Here is a 20,411-nt window from a genome sequence, read left to right on the forward strand (position 1 = left end):
TCCCAAAATCGGCATTAAAAAGGGAAGGACAAAAAAAAAAAAAAAAAAAGCCTATAATATGATGCTTTTATTTTGTAAGAAAATGAATAATGTGAATTTTTTTAAAAGATCATTTATAAAAATAAAATAAACGAGAAAGTTTTAAATTATTTCCATAATTAAAATATTTTTATTAAATAATAATTTTAAAATATATATAAGTATTATCATTTTAAAGATATTTTTAAATGATTCATTTTTAAAGAAATTAAAGAAGTAAATACGATGAGAACAAAAAGAAATTAAAGGTACTTTTGAACAGTTGATGAAATCAAGTGAACCGAGTGCTATTACGGCCGATCGCGTCCCAGCAAAACTGCATAGTTCAGAGTATATGACTTGGGGCTGTTCTCTCGTAAAGCACAAGCAATGCGCTGCTCACACAAGGTATGTCCCTGACAAGCGCTAAAGATTAGGTCGTTATCGTCATCCTCTCACATGATCAGAAATGGTAGAACAGAACCCTTTAATGGGAATGCAACTCATAATTCTAAAACTAAGTTTGTTAAAATAATTTGTTTATGTGGTGCCGATGAACGAAAAGGTGCATGCACGACTAGATTTGGAAAGTAATTACACCGATTCAAATTTGAATCTTTCTATCACAGCGTTCTTGAACCATTGGATCAATGTCATGTCTAATTTGGACTTGTGGAAAGCAAGTTCTCACTTCGAACTATTTATTACGAATTAATTGTCCCATTGGTACAATCAAAGACCATGCTTCAGTTGCTCAGTTAACAAAACCAATACTATGATTTGAGATCATTTTATGCAAGTTCCGATGCTTTGACGAATTCAAAGTGGTCTCTACAGGGTATAAAACTTGAAAATCCTAGAGTCCCACCTCGTCATTCTTTTGCAACCAGTCTCTATGTCGCTTCAAACTACTTTCTATTGGATATTTCGATAATATTTTGAAATATTTAAAATTATAGTTTTGATAAAATTTATAGTCGCATTGAAGACCGTCATTATTTTTAATGGTCATATAACAATTTCTTAACAGTCATATAATGACTGTTTAATTTTTCTCCTCTTCAAGGGCATCATCTAATCCTGTTCGCCTATCAGAAGATAGAGATGCCCTCCTAAATCTGAGCTGAAAGTAGCAGCGGAATGTGTGCATGATTAATTTGCGCAAGTTACTCTATACATTCCTAATGTTCGGCTTTTCCAACCGACTCAGGCCAACCTTCAAGACTTTCCTCAGCCCCCACGCTACGGTGGTAATCAGTAATTATTAACTATGTGAAACAACTGTCACTGATTTTTCGATCAGGTGTAACCTTCTGTTGTCTTTCTTGTGGTCATTTCGGAGAAGGAAGATGAAAGAAGAGAGCGGTGTTTTGAGGATGCAATGCTTTGAGGAGGGACAACGTATGTTGCTGGATGCTAGCTTTTGATTGTGTTTTTGTTGCCCGAGAGAAAGTACTAACAATTAGTTTTTGTTGGTGTCTTCGTTTGGTTAGTGCAAATGATTGACTACAGTATATGTTATCTGCTTGTGGGTGTATGTACACACACACACACACACACACACATACAGATTTTCTGGAAGAATCTGCACAGATAGTCAATAGTATGGATTGAGAACAAAAAGGGGGATGTTAACTTTCTTTGTGTAGAGGTACTTTTGAAACAGTCGACAAAATCTGGGTAACAAGTGCTTTCATGATCGTGTCGTGGCAAAAATGCATTGTCCATTTCGTCAATTCGAAGGAATTGAGGATTATGGGTTGTTCTCTTGTAAAGAACAGGTATTGCGCTGCACATACGAGGTATGTTCCTGCTAAATACCATATATCTGGTCTGTATCATTTTTCACCGCATGATATGAAATGGTAGAACCCTTTATGGAGAATGGAACTTGTGATTCCAAAACCAAGTCATTTAAAAGAATTTGTTTGCGTGATGTTGATGCACGAACAAGTGCATACACAGCTAGAATTGTGAAGTGATTTCATAAGCCAAGAGTTTGAATCGTCTGGTCAGAGCACTTGAACCATGGAATCATGTTACGTGTGATATTTACTTGTGGAAAGTAAGTTCTCCCTTAAAAATTTGGTCTGAATTAATCAACCCGTTAGTGAAGTAGAAGATCAGTACCCATTTTCAACCCCCAAAAAAATAAAAACAGATCAGTACCCCCTATGCTTGGGCTGCTCAATTTAAAAAACCAATACTATGATTTGAAATCATTTCCCAAGAAATTTCTGATGCTTCGACGAATTCATGGCTACTGCCGGGCATACAACTTTGATACCCTGGAGTCCCACCTCATTATTGTTTTGTAACCAGTTTCTTTGGCTGGTTCAAGCTACTTCCAGATGACAATTCACTCACGAAGGCGGCAATGAGGAGGAGGACGACGACAATGACGACGACGATGGGACTTGCCATGCAGAAGCAAGCATGATGGGCCTGCCTTTCCACCCAAGAAGAAGACAGCCCTTGTCGGTGCCAAGCGTGTACCCGTCGCAGCCATAGACCGACAACATCATCCTGGCTCGGCTCATGCACTTCCCGAGACCCACCCCCTGAAATCCGGCCCTGCCCAGCTGTCTCCGCCATTGATCCGCCCTCTCATGCCTCTCCCTCCTCTCTGACCCCTCGCAGGCCACCACATTCCTTATCTCCTCCGCGTAGTGATTCCCCTCAATTTTCATCCTCTGCACGCTGTTCCTAGGCAGGCTTGCCTCCAGGGAGTCGAATATGGCCGAGTAATAGTGGAGCGACTCCAGGAACCGCCCTAGGAAGAAGGGCCCGTTGTGGTTTGCGTCCTGCTCAATCACAGTCAGTAGGGTCGGTCCAAGCTTCCTAATGGCCTGGAGGATGGACTTGAGTGAGCCTCGGCTCTCCTTCACGTACTGGTGCATCTGCATTATGCTGTTCACGTATAACGCCTCTCCTTCCACTATCCCGAGTTTCTCTTTGGTGAAGAGCGACGGGGTCGGCGGATCCGTCACGATGTTGAATTGGAAAATTATACCTAATGAAGCGGCCTCGTGAGTGAGGGATGTCATGGCAGATTCTATCATTGGGGAGTGATCAGGATCACCAATTAGTCCTGTGATCCGGAGCGATCTTGGTGGGCCCTCTGTCCTGGAGGCCAGAGTTCTCAACAGAGAGGGCCACTGGAGCAATGTGTGTTGGAGTCCTAGATCGATGATGTGCAGCGAATCACTCCCGCGAGCAGCTTGATGAATTGCTTCATTGGCCGCCATGTGGCCGAAGGCAATGTAAGGAGTGGTTTGGTGGAGGAGGTGGAAAGCTTCCAACTTTTCCTCCCTGCTAATGGGAGGAGGGGACATGTCATTTGGTGAGTTAGTTGGGGTAGTTGTGGAAAAAGTGCCATTCATGTTGACATTGTGAAGAAGGGAGAGTCTGGACTTCAATCCGACTGCAAAGCAGTAGGCAACACGCTGGAGAGAGTCGCCGAGCCAGGTGACCGAGCCCCAGATTTGAGAGAGTAGAGAGTCGGCAAGTTGCATGTCTCGGCAACCCATCGCCTCAGCGCACGCTAGCAACGAGTGGACCAAGTGGAGTCCTTGGTCGACTCCTTGGCTTGCCTCCTGATTGACCGTGCCTTGAGCATTCTCGGAGTTCTGATTCGACTTCTCTGTGATGATGTCCATCTCATCCCCTTCAATGCTGTTGATCATGAGAGGGACGTGATCTCCGCACGCATCATTTGCCGTGGAGAAGGAGAACCCTCCGGTGTCCTCTTCAAATTGATCCAAGGATATGACAGTGCCATCAATTTCACCCACATGGTCATGAATATGATGATCTCCCACGTTGATGAAGCTGTCGACAAATTCGTCGACCTCAGATGAGGAAGTTAGATGAGGGGCGTTGTCATGGTCGCAATTGGGTGAACAGTGCGGATCGATCTGGATCCACAGTGTGTCGTCCTCCTCCTGCCGCTGCCCCGGTTGGCCTTGTTCCTGCTCTAACCTGGCAGGGCAAAATCTTCTCAAGGCAAAGTCATGGTTGAGGCTGTCATGGTGCATGGGGAAGTAGAGGCATCCGTTCAGAGCTTCCATTGCTTCGCTCTTTGCAGGAGGAGGAGTCGAGGAGGTGAGGTGAGGTGAGGTGAGGACCTTGGGTAAATGAGGAATGGCCCAAGAGTTTGGGGGACGCATTGTTATAAATGAAGGTGGTGGGGACAGGCGTACCTTGTACCTATGTTAAAAAAAAGAATATTCCATCTGCTTTGAGCTAAACTACATTTAATTCCTTATTGGTCAATACCGTGATGCAAGTCTGGCATGGTATCAGAATGAAATTACAGTACACGTTAACTATGTACAACTAGCCAATACTAAAAAAATTTCAAGGTGGTAATCCGTTTCCATCTCTTATGGATGCATTTAGAAATGGTTCGCCTGGAAAGGGTCAACAGCTAGAACCATACTCCTCTCCTCAAAACTTCATTTAAAGTCCATTTCTTACGAGCATTGCTTGAGAAAGAAAGAGTGGCGCATGCATTTGTTGTTTTTATTGACAACCAAACTCCAGGCATATTAAAGACGTCATTAACTTGAGCGACTAAGACTAAGCATTGCCCAGTTTGCAAATTATTTCACATTTCTTTTTTCTCCATCACGTTGCATTTTGTCTTTATCTACCCCACCTAAAATCCTCATTATCAACGTTGAATTGACAGTTAGAAGGATGTGTTGCCATCGTCGTGGTAGGAGGATGTATCAGCATTATATGGCTCATCGAGGGAAATAAGACCTAAGAAGTAAGTAAGGGAATTAGGCTTGAGGAAGTCTGGAAAGGGAGAAGGGTGGAGAGAAAGGGAATTTTACTGCAATAGCCGGCCTTAAAGACAAAAGCGGGCGGTGCCGGTTATTTAGGTTATGAAAGCTCTCCACGGGAAGGTGGGACCCTCCCCCCACCCCGACTTTTATCAAGAGCAATGGACTAACGTGCCTTGTTTCTCTCTCGGTCGGCCAACAAGCAATGAGACATCCAATGTAGGCTTTCTCACTTGTTTGTCCCATTCCAACATGTCAAGTTTTGCACCTCCCTTGTCTCTCTTCTTTTCATCTTCCCTCCCAAATCCAAGCATGTCATTGTGTGTCAATTTTAGCAGAAATGTTTAGTAAAAAGCCTCTGTAGTAGTGGGCCTGTAAAAAACCCACTTTCAACCCAAATTAAGAAAACAGATCTGACTCTCTTCGCTTCCCTCTTATCTCTCTCCCTCTTCGACTTGTTCCTCTCCTTCTTCCGCTGCTGCTGATGATGGTGGTGGAGCTATCAGCAATGTCCTGACTTCTTCTTCTTCTTCTCCAGCTCCATCCCCATTTCTAGCTCTTTTTCAAATGTCTTTTCGTCTCTCCCCTCACTTCTCCTTTTTCATTCTTCCTTTGATGTAATGCATTTCTTTTCTTTATTCTTCACTTTAATGGGCTGTAAATTAGACCTTGGAACTGTTGCATATGCGAAATTTGGAGATTAAGAAATTCTTTGCTACATAATCGGTTTGTTCTTCCAGTTGATTGATGGTGTTATTCTAAAAATTTGTTTGAAATGTTGCATTGTTTCAAGGGATGTCACAATCTTCTAAGCACAGTTATTATCGATTTGATCAAGAAGTTATGCTTTGTTTGGAACATTGCTAGATAGAGGAATATGAGTTAGATATTAAGCCCAGTTGTGACTATAATGATGTCTTGTCATTGATATCGTTGTTGGTGTTAGTTATACTTGAGTTTAATTTTTACAGATTCGATTTAGCTTTAAGCACACATTCGATTGAACTAAAACTATCTTCCACGGTTAAATTTCTTTACAACATCAGACAGTGGGAAAATGAAATGACAAAGAAAATATTAGGAAAGAATGTATGTAAGAAAATAGTGAGTTTGATTAAGTAAAGGAAATAGTTCACTGTTTCCTGCTCCATCTTCTTGGATAATTCATGTCTCATAAGGAGGGGAATCGGCATTGAGTTCTATTCAATTTAGACAAATTTCATTTTGATCAAGAATCTTTGAATTGTCGGCATAGTCATTCTCTTTGCAATTTCATGTATTTGCCAAGGTTTCGAGAGCTTATTCATCGGACAAACTCCTGAATGTCAAGAGTGCAACATTGATACACGGATGCTTGGTGTGTAACAACTCAAAACCTAATATTTGTGCATTCTTTAATTGAATGGGCATTTCAAAGAATGCTTCCCTTCACTCAAGCGAGATCAACCACCCCTTCGCCTCACCGATACCCTCACCCCCACCTTCAGAACTTGACCATCGGACCATCCACATAGGTGTCTATGTCCATCAATGCAACACTCACATTTGTCACCTCATTGCTCATGAGCCACATAAAGTCCTAACCCGCGACCTAATCCGAACACTCAAGCTCCATGACTGACTTAACAAGTGGTCTATAGAGCCGCTCATTCTTTAAACATAACAATTTAAGAAAATAAATCATTAAACATTGAAGCCCGGATTAAGCCATATATTTAAAGTTATATCGTGCGAAAATGAGTTAATATGAGCTAAACGAGTCAATTTAGATTAGACCATCTTCGGCAAACCTGACACGGTCCATCCATTTGACGGGGCTTATCTCATGCTCAATACTTGTTGCACGTCGTTCTCTGCGTTGAGGGGTTCAAAGATGACATTAATTTTGACGTGGCCACTTCGCGGTGCCCCAACTTTTAACGTCAGTATCCAAAAAAAAAAAAAAAAAAATTTGTACGACATTAAATATTTCACAGACCAAGGGGCTCGGCCGGCGTCCATTTTCAGGCCTTGGCGTTTGCGGCGGGTCGCGAGCCGAAAGAGAAGAGAGAAGGATGGGGAAGGAGTCGCCGTTCAGGGGGGATATAGTGAGAGGGAAGGTGGCGTTGATCACGGGCGGCGGTTCCGGCATCGGATTCGAGATCTCCACCCAGCTGGGCATTCATGGAGCTTCCGTCGCCATCATGGGTCGTCGCAAGCCCGTCCTCGATTCCGCCGTCTCCGCTCTCGCTTCTCTTGGAATCCCCGTGAGCTTCCTCCCCTCTTCTCTGCTCCCTCCCTCGATTCAACTTGAATTCTCTTCTCTCCACTGCTGCGGATCCGCCAACTGTCGCCCTTCTTGCTGAGGCTGAGCGATGCTGCGTGTATTATTATATATAATCCCCTAGTATTAATTCTCTCTTTCCGGATGGGGATGTCGTCTGTGAATCTTGTCTATCTTTAGCCTGTTTGGAATTGGAGGATTGAGCTTCAGAGCGCCTGCCTTCACCTGTTGTGACTGCATGCGCTGAATTTAGCTGCACATTGGGGGAGCCGGTTGGTTAATTCATTGTTTCTGATGAGTAACGAGGCTTCAGCTGGCGTGACATTCCAACCGGGATGACGATGATGTTTGATCGCCACCTTGCTATGCTTTTAATCTACTTATCATTGGGTTAGGCCGACCCCAAATTGCTGTTCCGACCGACGTGCTTTGAACTCAGTTCTTTTTTTGCTTGTCTATACCTTCCTTTGCTGATGATGACTTCGTAGGCTGTTGGGTTTGAGGGCGACGTGCGCAAACAAGACGATGCTAAGAGAGTTGTAGAGTCCACTTTCAGGCATTTTGGCAGGCTGGATATTCTGATCAATGCTGCTGCTGGCAATTTTCTTGTTTCCTCCGAAGATTTGTCACCCAACGGGTTTCGGACAGGTACTGTCCTTTTCTACATGTGCCTTTTTGAGTCTATAAGAAGTCTGAACCCGGCTTAATAAAGAGGGGGATCTCTAGTTGCTGAAAAGGATTTAATTCAAAGCATCTAAGGGCACTAACATAGCAGATAATCCTCATGCAGTTATGGACATTGATTCAGTTGGCACATTCACAATGTGTCACGAGGCACTTAAGTATCTTAAGAAGGGAGGACCTGGAAGAGGCTCCTCGGGTGGCGGAACTATACTGAACATAAGTGCCACTTTGCATTATACGGCAGCATGGTATCAAATCCACGTTTCTGCAGCTAAGGTTGGTCATATCGAACAGTATGTCTGCAGGTTTCCCTTTTTTTATGACTACTTTTTGAATGAGGATTCGACCAAATCCATCCCATGACATTGTTTGCCCGCGTTAGGGGAGATGTGAGCTTTGCAGTGGTCTCACACGGATTAATTTATTACAGGCGGCTGTTGATGCTGTCACAAGAAACCTTGCGCTAGAGTGGGGAGCTGATTACGATATTAGAGTAAATGGAATAGCTCCTGGCCCCATTGGCGACACTCCTGGCATGAGTAAGCTCGCTCCTCAGGAAATTGATAGTAAAGCCAGAGATTATATGCCTCTATATAAACTAGGCGAAACATGGGACATTGCTATGGCAGCTCTTTACCTTGCTTCGGATGCAGGTTAGTGACTCATTCACTTTGAATTTGCATATAAGTCCACTTTTGATTCATTGAGTCACTTGTCTTCTTAAGCTCTCGGCGTTCAGTGTCTCGCTTTTCCCCAGTCTCCCTTTTCCCCAGTCTACATCATAAGTTGTGATCTTGAAGTATCTCTCATTGGTTGGTGTCCCTTTGCTAAAGATATATGCAGTTTGGCGTGACACTCGTTTTACATATAGTAGGAATATCAAAGCAAAACAATAACTGTTGGTTCAAGAGAAGAAAATCAAGGATGAACACTGAGGACTTAGTTGTTAATTACACTTAGGGGAGGAGGGGACAGAGTGAGTCTTGAATTTTGGTCGCGTGCGTGAAAAGGGCTCACAGTTTTCAACGAGGCCAACCCTTGGTATTGGCAGGTTTTGCAGCCTAAAGAACTTGAATAATGTTTTATTGGTGACTGCGCTATTTTCTCTTGGCTCTATATAAGGTTTAGCTTTCTGATGACATTGCTCATGGATATTGTTGTAAGGTAAATTCGTCAACGGAACCATACTTGTAGTCGATGGTGGACTTTGGTTGAGCCGGCCTCGTCATCTGCCAAAAGAGGCAGTGAAGCAACTTTCTCGAGCAGTGGAAAAGAGGTCACGGGACGTGGCAATCGGGGTTCCAAAAAGCAAGCTTTGAGCACGCTGGAAGAGTTATGCAAGGTGCAACCCCACCGATCATTGTCCATGGAGCTGCCTTTCTGTACCATGGTTCATAAATAAATCTTATTCGTGGGGTTACCGGAAGATTCTACATTATTATTTCAACGACCTTAGGTACAGCCCCCCTTACAAAATAAGGAACAATTTGGTACCATGTCGTCAATACAATGATCAGACAACAGTTATTTCTCATGGAGTAAAAATGACCGCAGTATCTCGACACATTGCAACACTGTGCGACGGATGGTGCTATTGTCACGCTGGTAAAATAAGTTCATTCGTCATAACTTCCACGGTTGTGGGTGCCCTCGCTGTACAAAAAGTTCTCTCTTTTCCCATTTGCAAACCATGTCTATTATATAGGTGGTTTCGATACCTTCTTCTACCCAGTAAAAACAAATTGTGCCATAACGTTTATAGTACAAAAGATACAAACAAGAAATATTTGTGAAATAAGGGCACGAGATGGTTGTGCGAGGCTCGGTGATGGAAAAAATAAGATAACGAATTGTGAGCTTCTGGAAAAAATAAGATTAACGAATTGTGAGCTTCAATGGACGCATTTCACTTATAGACGCCGATCGTCCATCTCGGTGGGCACATCATTCGCGCTGAGGGATCAACAGGATCAAAGAATTCAGTCATTGGCACATAAAGCCGTCCTCTGATCCATAGCTGTCATGCTGGGTGGTAAGTGGCTTCAGCAGGTAGCAAACTACACCTGAATGTGCTGCAGAGTTGCCGTTCTTTCCAACTTTTTGAAGCTTTCCGGGCAGCATGTGGCCTTTGAGCTCGATGAATCTGACTGAAATTGCCATACAGATTTGAAGACCCACCAACTAAAGCATGGATCTTGGAAACTCATTAACATCGATGAAGAGGTGCTGGATACACGTCAAGAGGTTTATAGCGCAGCTTATCCTTATGAGGCAAAGGTCCATCCTGAAGAATTAATGATACGGTCAAAGAAATTATAGTGCAAAACCAAGCAATGGTTAATGTGGCAGCCAAAGGAAAGAGATTGAAAACACATAAACATCGAGGATATCTGAGTTCAAGACGACGATAATGCAAAAGGGATCACCCCTAAGAGCAGAAGGAAAGAGCACCACAAAAGTTAAATAGTTATAATTGTGCAGAAGGTGAGTTGGCCTTGATTTAATAACCAGAGGGCAGAGGGTCTGTTCAATCTATAGGAAAAAATATATATATAAATTGTACTTTAAAAAGTAACAAGAAACTTGGATAGAACAGAAAATGCATCCTAAGCTGCTGGTCATAGTCAAAAATAGTTTAAACCTAGTTGATTTTAAGATTGGATGCATGCACTGAGGATTCCCTCAACAAGTAGATTGCAATCAGTACCGACGCAGCTATGCATTTAGCATTTAGTATGAAATATGATCGCAGAAATTTACCTCGTCCAAGTTTATTTGAAAAGGTTTCACCAAATCTTCAAACATTGAAACAGGGACATGCCTCATCAGCTCCTCAACTTCCTAAAGACACAAAACAAAAATTATGAACTTGTATACAAATAAGCTGATCAAAGTCCTAAATCGGCTTTTGCAGGGGCCATACTGGAAAGAACAAACAAATTGGAAACAGTTCCACGAACTACATAGACAGGTACAAAGGCTAAAAGATCATGAATCTCCTGACTGATAGGCATGCTATCTGAAAGAGTACAGAAAAAATTGTGCAATTTGAATAAAACTAGAGTCAAGCGAGGCAATGGAAGTAAAATGCTCATGTAAGAGACAACCTAAGAGCACTGCACAATCATAGCACGAACGTTATGAGGTTTGTTTATAAGTTTTCATCCTCTACATGATCATGCAAGCTCAGCTCTGAGATGGAGCAACATGGTAAAGTGACAAAAATAGGAATTAGCACTGTATACCAGGCCAGTGATCCTCGAATCTTCCAACAATTTATCAGCAATAATATCCAATATGTGCCTGTTCTCCATCAGACCTTTCATTGCAAGTTCTTCTGTCTCTTCAATGTACTGTACATGCATCAAGTTCCATGTAAACAACAAGTGGGGAAATAAGCAGAAATAAGGAACTAAAAGGTAGTGTTTTAAAAAATAATAAATCTGCATCTTTGATAAACAACACAACAAGTTGGTTTTCTGATCATTATATAATTCAACTGCTATTTTTTTTCACTTCTCATGTACTTGCTATCAATTTTCTCTACGCCCACACCAGCTTACAACAAAGAATTTGAGCAGCTTATCATTAACCCTGCAAACATTTAAGTACTCAAAACAAAGAAAAGAATCAAGATTTTTTATAAGTGAGTACTTCAATGAATGTTTAGTAATCAAGACAATACAGACACCAAGGACTGTGCACATCCATTACTTACTGGCACGTATCAAAGGTAAAAATTAGTCTTGTGTTTTACCCTGGTCAACTCCCGAGTGAAGAGCTCAGACAATTCGAGTGACATATCAGCAGGTACCACGTTTGGATCATCCCACTGACATGAAAGAAAAGAAAAACCAACAAGTTGGTTATATAGACTCTGCAAGTACCACAGTAAACATACTGCAAAAACCACTGCAAAAAATAACTGACCCTATACTTTATTAGCTCGCCATCTGGACTATCTGGTCGATCAAGTAAGCCAACTCTCTTTGTTAGAAAGGCCAGCCCCAACCTTGCATTCTGAGGGCTGATTACCATCTCCCTCGCAATCTGACAGATTTTAAGTGACATAAGGAATGGTATATCAAACAACTATCAAATTATCAATGACTCCACAATAACAGAAGCACATATTGCCATGAATAGCTTCATTCAGAAAAAGAGCACCCGTATGATATAAAATGATCAGCAGCACCAATTAATGATTATAATTCCTAAAATTTTCTTTAGAAATTGCACATGTGCACCTGCATGTGCAGGTGCAAAGATGATTTGAAAATACTTAAATCACCAACTAGATCTGACATCAAGAAATTAACAACCTCTTTAAATTAAAAAAGACAATCACATCCTACTTCAAGTTACAGTCATATTGCTGACAAAAATTACCCTTGTTATTTTCTCCAGATCATCCTTCCCTCCATCAGTTATGTCATTGCCGAAGACAACACGTTCAGCACATCGCCCACCATGAGCGACCACCATCTGCATCTTCATGTAGCCAAAGGTTGTATAACCTTGGTCCACCATATCTTCGCGGGGGTAGAAGACAGATATTGCAGTCTCCTACTCATGGTAAAGATATAGAAGAGACTTAGAATGCTATTCCTCTAAACACGAACCTGAGTTAACGATTCCTATTCTGTGGGTATAGCCAATACCTTGCCACCAGGCAGCAGCTGCGAGAAGGCATGCCAATCAAATCGAGGGAATAAGTGAGCCAAAACTATGTGACCAGCTTCATGAACAGCCAAGAGTTTCTTCTTTTCTGATGAGACCTATGACAATAGAATATAAATTTCGTATAATTAACAGTCGATGAAGAAGCGGTTAGCATTGCATCAACAACTTTGATAAATGCTACAGGAAGAAAGTACATACACTTTCTTTACATTTCTGCTGTTCTTCCTCTGTAAGAAGGACCCCCAACCCCTCAAGCAGTTGCTTGTCTAAAACCTCGATAATGTCTTGCTGGTAGATCTTTGAATGTCCTTTCCTCACCTGAGCAGAAACAAAGAGGGCCAAAGTTAAACTACAATCCAATTCCACATTTAATCCAACTAAGGAGAGAGATTTTAAGAACAACTTTCTAGACTTAGTGTAAGACAAGTTCCAACGAGACTGTCCAATCGTCTCAACACCAAAAAAGCTAATATATTAGTATTCCGTCCAAATATGATCAATATCAGACAATTAACGAAATCAGACAGTGAACTAACTTACAGCCATGATTGCTGATTCATTCACAAGATTTCGAATATCAGCTCCAGAAAAACCAACCGTGCGAAATACAAGCTGGAAAGTTCCCAAAAATAAAAAAGAGTGAGTTGAAATTGGCAGAGAACCACACAGATATGGGTTATATGCACTATAAAGACGAGAGTACCATATTCAATAAGCTCGACAGGGCTCATAAAATAAACTACATTTATTACAGCACTCTACTTAGATGATAACTGAGGTATCAATCCCATTGCTTGCATAATCAGGCTACAAATTGAATATCCTAAAAAGCTCGACCATGGGAGACAGTAATTGTCAGTGTTGCCCCTGTGTTAGGTATATAATGAATCAAAGGAGATTGGTCAGCTAATATGGCAGGAATAGAACAAACAATAGATAGATGATTATAATTTTTGGCTGCCATAACATATCCTGTCTATTTTCTGTATCACCATTGCTTCTCTCTAACTAGTTCAGCCTACAATATAAGCACCACAGACCTTTTGCTTTTCTGCAACACTCAAAACATTCATCCCTCTGGAACTATTCTTTTTTCCCCTTTTTTGGCCAGAATCCCTCTGATCTATTGTTCCCTAATCAATTGTTGCCCTGTTACAGCACTAGCTGAAAATTTTAGTACAGCAACAGATAAACTGGTAATTAAGACGTGTCAAACCAATAGTGAATTCTTTGACTGTTGGGTCACAAATTATAGATATTAAGCCTTGAAAATTAAATGAAAGCTAAAAAGAAGATGCGTAGTCATGTGTTACCTCCCCAAAGTTGACATCCTCAGCCAACTGCTTTCCAGCACTGTGCACACCAAAAATTTGTACACGTTGCTGGGCATCTGGTAGTCCAATGTACAAACGCCGATCAATACGTCCAGGGCGGACAAACTCCAAATCTAGTTCATCTGGCCGATTGGTAGCACAGATAAATATCACAGCTTGTCTGAGGGAAAATCGATCGACACCAGTTTTTTCCTTCCTAAAATTTCAAGAAAATAATGAGCAAGAAAGATCTATCTTCATACAGAAGCAGTCAGAGTGGAAAGACTTAATTATGTTCGGTAAGGGTGATTTGAAAGAAAGAGAAGAGATTCGAATAGTTATTAGAGAAACAAGAGGGAGTTGAAGGACTGAGTTATGATATTGTTTAGATGCTACCGAAAGGCAAAGAAAGGAAAGGAATATGTTTATGTGAGATATCCTTCTATGTATTCAGAAATAGAAATGAAATAAGGGCATGGGTGAGAAAGAGGAAAAGATTTATTTATTGATAAACAAATCCCTTTATATTTGGATGAATTTGTAAGCATCTAAAATGGATATAAAAATAACATCACCAATCTCAACTAAGCATTTCCTTTCATCTCTTTTCCCCCATCCAAACAAGAATGTGTTTTACATATCCTTTCTTTTCACTCCCAATCTCTCCTACCAAACATATTGTTAGGGTCCAGCCTTATACTATAAAAAATGCCTCATTGAGTACAAGCAACATACCATGTAAGGGCCAAGAAGGATAAATAAGTGTCTTGCTAAATATTTAAGCATATGGTAAGGATTAAAAGAAAAAAAATGAAAAGGAGGGGAAGGACAAGAACCCAATAGTGAGAAGGCACACTGAATGTAGTTTGAACTGGATATTAAGGAACTTCTCACTGGATAAACGTAGGACATTTGTGAACAAGGCATGGGTTTTCAATTTTCAAATAGCTAACCCTAACTGAGTCAAAAGTTAATGAAAAATGTGGCAATTGATTCAAAGGACAAAAGCATCAATTGAAGATCCAGTATTCCTTCTCAATCTCCATGAAGCATCATTCAATATTATGCAGAAGTCGCCACTAGAAAAATTGCCAAGGAAATAGGAGACCCTCGTATCCAACCCACATGAAAAACGGAAAGATAAGCATGAAGGGCATAATATGGCTTCAAAAAATTTTGTGGTAAAAAACCTGACCAAAAATAACATCTAATCATAATATGTTCAGTCAAAATTGATGCGAATGGTGGATAACAATGGGTTGCCATCATAGTTAAACACTCAGGGAAAGCATAATCCGAACTGCCTAAAGAATTGATAATGAGTAAATGGCAAGCGCTGACTCTCACTGTCAGCAATAAGCTAGGATGACAAAGAAATATGCACTTACTCCCCATCAAGCTGCGCAATCAATGCCTCAAATGTCGCTCTTCTTCGTGGATCCTTTCTCGCGTGCCTTCCTGCAATGGCATCAACTTCATCTACAAAGACAAATGAAGGTGCCTGTACAAACAAATTTATGATTATAACTCACCCACTCTTTCCAAGCTCGCTTAAAATTGATATAGAATCTAACTACTAATAAAGTTAACCAGCAGCAAATAAGAATAACAGAGATCCGTATGTATTTAGTAAATTAATGCATGTGGTCTTTGGAAAACACCATTTAGTTACTCTTTGTTAGTTATGTATTACGGTGCTATGACCAATGCAACTGAAAAGCAACTCCAGTTGTTTATATCCTACTACCCTCCTAGGAAGCAGGGACACTCCAAGGGGTCTCCAAATCGATGCCAGACACCAACACCTGTCTCACACTTGACTGACATGTGATCAACAGTGTCAAACATCTGGCACATGGTCAGCAATCTGGACACGCCAGTGACATGCGAGTCCAGCATCCAAACGTGCCTTTATGACACGCGCAGGTCAATTTAAACATGTTCAACAAATTAAGAGTCAAAATGTAAATCTATCATACTTAAGTCATATAACCAGCCGCCACAAAATCAATATAACCAGCTAGCCCCAAAAATATATCCGACATGTGGATTTTTTTTTTTTTTTTTCAACCTATTATTAAATGTTAAATTTAATGATGGAATGTGGATTACCCCTCTTTTTTTTTTAAATCCTAGTTTTATGAATTATTGGAATGTAATGTAGTTGAATTTGTCAATGCGAAACAATGAATGATATTAACAAACGATGGATTAATATTTTTAGTGTAAATTCATTCTAGGCTCTTTTTTTCTTATTTGTTTATTTGTGAATTTGAATCAAGTTAATTTGATTGAAATTATCATAAAATTAATAATTTATCATGTATATATAAAAATATACATGTCCCAACGTGTCAGAATTGTCTATTTTTTTAGAAATGACGTGTCGGCGTGTTGTGTCATGTCATGTTGCGTATCATGTGTCGATGTTGATGCTACTTAGCCACCTTTGTCTACTTATATGGATTCCAAATCGTTCTAAGCCACGATCTAACCATAATACTTACATTTCTTCTAGCAATAGAGAACATTTCGTTAATTCTTGCAGCACCACTCTTCTCACTATCTGTGAACTCTGCACCTGAGGCAAACACGAAAGGTAATCCACTTTCCTTTGCCAATGTCCGGGCAAAAAGCGTTTTTCCTGTTCCAGGTGGCCCCGAAAGAAGAACACCCTGTTCAGTCAACCAAATGTTATCTCACCTATGCAGTCCAAAGCATAACTGTAATTGAATTTTCAAGGAACAGAAGAATTTACCCGAACGAACTGCACATCTTTTTCATAGTACTGCATTGGATTTCCCATGTAGATCATTAGCTCATCAAGGAGATCCCAAACATCACCCCCTAATACCACTTCTTTATACATTGATTTTGTTTCACCAACATCTCCAACAGGCTGCATCAGAATAAAACAAAATGAGAAGTAAAAACTTGAAAAGTTTCTAAAAAGAATGTGATGTTTCTGTCTCTTTTTAACTTTTGTTTGGTCAGAAGGCCGGGGAAGCTAAATTAGATAGAAGTTTGAAACGAAAGAAAAAGGTACTAGACACCAAGATAACACTTAACAAGAATGAAATTTTCTGCATATGCCATGTCGAAGAGTTGATTGTACTTCTTGTAAAGCAAACGCTTCGTAGTGACGTGCATAAGCATCACAGACTCGCGGATAAGCCACAAGATCAGTATTCCTGGCACCAGTGCAACTAAAACTTTCATAAAATAATGAATCTGGCGCTTCTGAAGGAGATCAACTTCGACTCCAGAACTTGAGATAGTTTCAAATAAGTAAGGATCAAGGGGAATATCGACCTGAAAAATGAGACACAGGTCAGACTGTGCCCAAGCCAAGGAGAAGAAGGACTTCCAATTAAATTTTCCATCAATATCATTAACATGTCGCACTCACAATATATTCCAGTGGAAAACCTTCTTTCATTGTTACAAACAATCTTTTTAGGTCCTCTGTGAAAATAACAGCAGCAACCTGTGCAATAAGATCCACAGGCAGAGACAAAACAATCATAAGCTTTATGCTTGAATTATAAAAAGTACTGATGATATCTCGTTTACATGACAAGTAATCAGGTCATAATCGACCTGCACAACTAAAGAAAAATTGTGGCAAACAGACTAGCTTACCATCCAACTGGAGAATACTATCAGCATGTTAGAGTATATGCAGATGAAAATATAATTAAAAAGGTTAACCTTGGTGCAATTAGCTATTAACACACTGCAAGGCCAGATTTTCAAGTAGAATAACTTATAAAAAAAAAAATACAATGCCAGCATAAAGGATATCAACGAATGCTATCGGGCGAAAAGATAAGGGTTATTACCTCTGAGCTATCAAGCTTCTCAAGAAAGTACGTATAAGGAAGTTTAGGGCGATATCTCCACCATCTCTTGGATATCCACTGTGCTCTAGTCCCTCGTGAATCTGAAACCTTCTCAGTGACATCCCTGCGCAGACTTTCTTCAACTTCTTTCATATCAAATTCAACAACATATTTTGCACTGACAGAATCTGATTGCTCTGATAATTTCTCCTTCTCGAGGATGTCCTTCCATCCACTTAGTCTATCACGCCATGAGGTGCTAAGTTCTTTAACATCCTCTGCCAGGGAAACATGGAAGTTTGATGATTACATAAAAGAAAACACATGGTAGTAAATCACTTACTAGGTGCACTGGGAAGCCAAGGGTGTCATTGCGTCAGATGATTTGCAAAGTTTGCATGAATGTGAGGTTGATGTGAGCTTAAAAAGTGGGTACAGTGCCAGTTCCATAAGAAGTAGTTTATATAATGTTTCTCACTGGTGAAGGAAAATTGATCTTAATGATTGGGTTGGGTAGACAAAAGAAGAGATCTCAGAGTGATATGACCAACTCGAATACACAAAAGTATAGGGAAGCAAACCATCTATAAATGATAATCAACTTGATCATAGACCTAAACCACAACTGCTAATTTTTAGATTGTCTCCATAGGTACAAGATGCATCTAGCCATTGCAGTGATGAGGAAAGGAACTTTTAAAAGGCCTCTTTCATGCTACATAAAGTAAAAAGACATTCTTCTGAATCCCCCACCAAAGAAATCTACTTAAGTGAAGCACGCCCATTTCACCACAATAACTTCAACAATACCAGAAAAATGTTTCTGTAGTATCGTAATGCTCTGTATTTTGATATGGATAAATACTAGTACCCTCACCAACAGTTACTGAATAAATCAAAATGCCTTTCAAAGCCAAATGATACACGTAATGCAAAAGACATGCAAAGAGCGAATAACCTTGAATTCCCAATTCTTGCCTTATTTCCTTCTTTTCACTTGCTTTTAACTTTACATTATTGTCAATAATTTCTTTCACATTTTCCTCCAAAAGCTTTGTATCATCATTCCATGCATCTTCTCCAACAAAAGAATGATCCTGGATAAGCGTTCCATCAGGTGCCTCAACAAACTTTTTCATCTTGAGACCTTTGGGTGTTGTTTTCCTCCAAACACTCTTCTTAAACCTGATATAAGGAGAAAGATTAGCGGCTATTACTGGTGGAAACATGTCAACCCTCTCATAAAAGATTAGGACTCGGATGCTAAAGTAAAAACAACTTTTCTTCCAAGCTCCTATTTGGAAATTAATCATTATCTAAATCAAGCAAAACTGAGGAAATAGATGCTTCTTTTTACTAGTCTTAAACGCTTAATTTGAACAATGATAGCATCCTTACATCTCAAAGTGACTTTCCCAAGGCACTGACAAGGAGACTAGTGGAATAACTCTGAAATCTACTTTCACAAGACCCTCAGTTAAGTAAAGCCACAGAGCAATCAGTTAGCAAAAGTAAAAGTTACTTATTACTTCACTGAAAGCGATGCATTCCTATTCAATCATATGACAAACACATCCTTCTAGTCTTATTGAAGACCTTAATATCCTGTGACATACAAAAGATAAGGGAAAAAGCAGTGAAATCAGTAGACAACCTTGAGGAAAAGGAGTGTAGCAAAGACACTGCAGCTAGCATCCTGGACATAAGTCGAACGTGCGAGTAACAAGCATGCAGCAATACGTGATTCTTTCACTCACTCAACCATGTTGAGGCACAAACATTCAAGAAATAGAATTGAAGCACAGAAAGGCCTTTTTGTGTCCCTTCAGTGACGTGTAAATAATGAAGGGAACCTACTTTCTGACGTTACCGGGAGATGGCTCGGGAATCAACGCGTCCATATAAGCCTCTGTCAATTGCCTTCGCCGATGGTCTAGGACAGGGGCTCGTATTGCTACGTATACTCTTTGACAGGAAACTACCACGACGAGAGTATACAGGACGAGGGCTGCAATACGCTTGGGATCCCAACTCTCCAAGTCCTGAGACAAGTAGAAGGTACACGCAGTCGGTCATTGAGAATCACCAAGCATACAATGGAGAGAAAGAATGCACTCGTACATAGGGAAAACGTATCCGGGTCGTGAATGAATAGATAGATACACACGACTCTAGGCTAGCTTGCACATGACAGGACATCACGACATGTGAGCAAAAAATAAACGGAAGATTGAGATGCAAGTAACCAATAGCCGCCGGAAATTCTACTGCCACCAAAACACCTTCGAAACTAGAGCGACATTAGAGACATTTCCATACACATTACGAGATTAGTAGAGAGCGCCTTTGCACGCAGAATTCGAGGATCACCTTCCAACGGTCCCAGCGATTCCAATCGAGGAAGGCGGGCAGCAATTCGGAGCGAAGCCGAGCCACGGCGGCCTCACTCAGCTGAGCTCGGTCCTTAACCAGCGCGGCCAGCTCGCGCAGCTTGGCATTGGCCGCTTCCGGGTCGAAGCCGGTTTCCTTCTTGACGGCGGCGCCGAAGTTGAGGAAGAAGCGATCGGAGCCGCGCCGGATCGAGCGGGAGAGGCGGTGGTGCCAGGGGAGTCCGGAGGGGGGGCCGGGAGCGGAAGATGCGCGGACTCGGGAGGGGCGGCGACGGAGGGCGCGGCGGGGAGGGAGTAAGAAAGGAAGCGGAGGGGATGGGGATGGAGGAGAAAGGAGGGGATTCGGGGAGGGAAGGAAAGCGAGCTCCATTAAAATGTTTTTAGGGGAGGGGAGGAGAAGAGGCAGAGAGGGAAGAAGAGGGAGAGAG

The 20,411-nt window shown here is 41.1% G+C and overlaps 3 protein-coding genes across 3 annotated transcripts; 1 reads left to right on the forward strand and 2 right to left on the reverse strand.

Annotated features, from left to right (window-relative positions):
* Window positions 1–2,129: 2,129 nt before the first annotated feature.
* On the reverse strand, window positions 2,130–4,144 carry LOC104451029 (GRAS family protein RAD1). Its single transcript, XM_010065778.3, has one exon. The coding sequence runs from the start codon at window positions 4,086–4,088 to the stop codon at window positions 2,382–2,384; it is 1,707 nt and encodes a 568-aa protein (XP_010064080.3). The 5' UTR covers window positions 4,089–4,144; the 3' UTR covers window positions 2,130–2,381.
* A 2,642-nt stretch (window positions 4,145–6,786) lies between these two features.
* LOC104451030 (peroxisomal 2,4-dienoyl-CoA reductase) lies at window positions 6,787–9,321 on the forward strand. Its single transcript, XM_010065779.3, has 5 exons — window positions 6,787–7,054; window positions 7,560–7,719; window positions 7,862–8,031; window positions 8,186–8,408; window positions 8,920–9,321. Exons 1-5 carry the CDS (start codon window positions 6,863–6,865, stop codon window positions 9,072–9,074), a joined length of 900 nt encoding a protein of 299 aa, XP_010064081.1. The 5' UTR covers window positions 6,787–6,862; the 3' UTR covers window positions 9,075–9,321.
* A 140-nt stretch (window positions 9,322–9,461) lies between these two features.
* LOC104451031 (ATP-dependent zinc metalloprotease FTSH 12, chloroplastic) lies at window positions 9,462–20,411 on the reverse strand. Its single transcript, XM_010065780.3, has 19 exons — window positions 19,964–20,411; window positions 19,451–19,635; window positions 18,552–18,778; window positions 17,594–17,871; window positions 17,161–17,238; window positions 16,821–17,063; window positions 16,510–16,650; window positions 16,259–16,426; window positions 15,140–15,252; window positions 13,752–13,968; window positions 12,979–13,050; window positions 12,637–12,756; window positions 12,417–12,533; window positions 12,145–12,321; window positions 11,686–11,805; window positions 11,513–11,587; window positions 11,001–11,108; window positions 10,516–10,596; window positions 9,462–10,039 (listed from the first exon to the last, which is right to left on the reverse strand). Exons 1-19 carry the CDS (start codon window positions 20,351–20,353, stop codon window positions 9,962–9,964), a joined length of 2,988 nt encoding a protein of 995 aa, XP_010064082.2. The 5' UTR covers window positions 20,354–20,411; the 3' UTR covers window positions 9,462–9,961.

The sequence above is a fragment of the Eucalyptus grandis genome, chromosome 6 (genome assembly GCF_016545825.1).
Source record: "Eucalyptus grandis isolate ANBG69807.140 chromosome 6, ASM1654582v1, whole genome shotgun sequence".
Taxonomy (NCBI): Eukaryota; Viridiplantae; Streptophyta; class Magnoliopsida; order Myrtales; family Myrtaceae; genus Eucalyptus; species Eucalyptus grandis.

Coding starts and splice junctions, on each gene's coding strand:
- LOC104451029 (XM_010065778.3), bottom strand. CDS start 4,088: ATGGAAGCTCTGAACGGATGCCTCTACTTCCCCATGCACCATGACAGC.
- LOC104451030 (XM_010065779.3), top strand. CDS start 6,863: ATGGGGAAGGAGTCGCCGTTCAGGGGGGATATAGTGAGAGGGAAGGTG. Junction 7,720..7,861: donor ACCCAACGGGTTTCGGACAG/GTACTGTCCTTT, acceptor ATCCTCATGCAG/TTATGGACATTGATTCAGTT. Junction 8,032..8,185: donor TCCACGTTTCTGCAGCTAAG/GTTGGTCATATC, acceptor AATTTATTACAG/GCGGCTGTTGATGCTGTCAC.
- LOC104451031 (XM_010065780.3), bottom strand. CDS start 20,353: ATGGAGCTCGCTTTCCTTCCCTCCCCGAATCCCCTCCTTTCTCCTCCA. Junction 12,534..12,636: donor AGCAGAAATGTAAAGAAAGT/GTATGTACTTTC, acceptor CTATTGTCATAG/GTCTCATCAGAAAAGAAGAA. Junction 12,322..12,416: donor AGCTGCTGCCTGGTGGCAAG/GTATTGGCTATA, acceptor TACCATGAGTAG/GAGACTGCAATATCTGTCTT.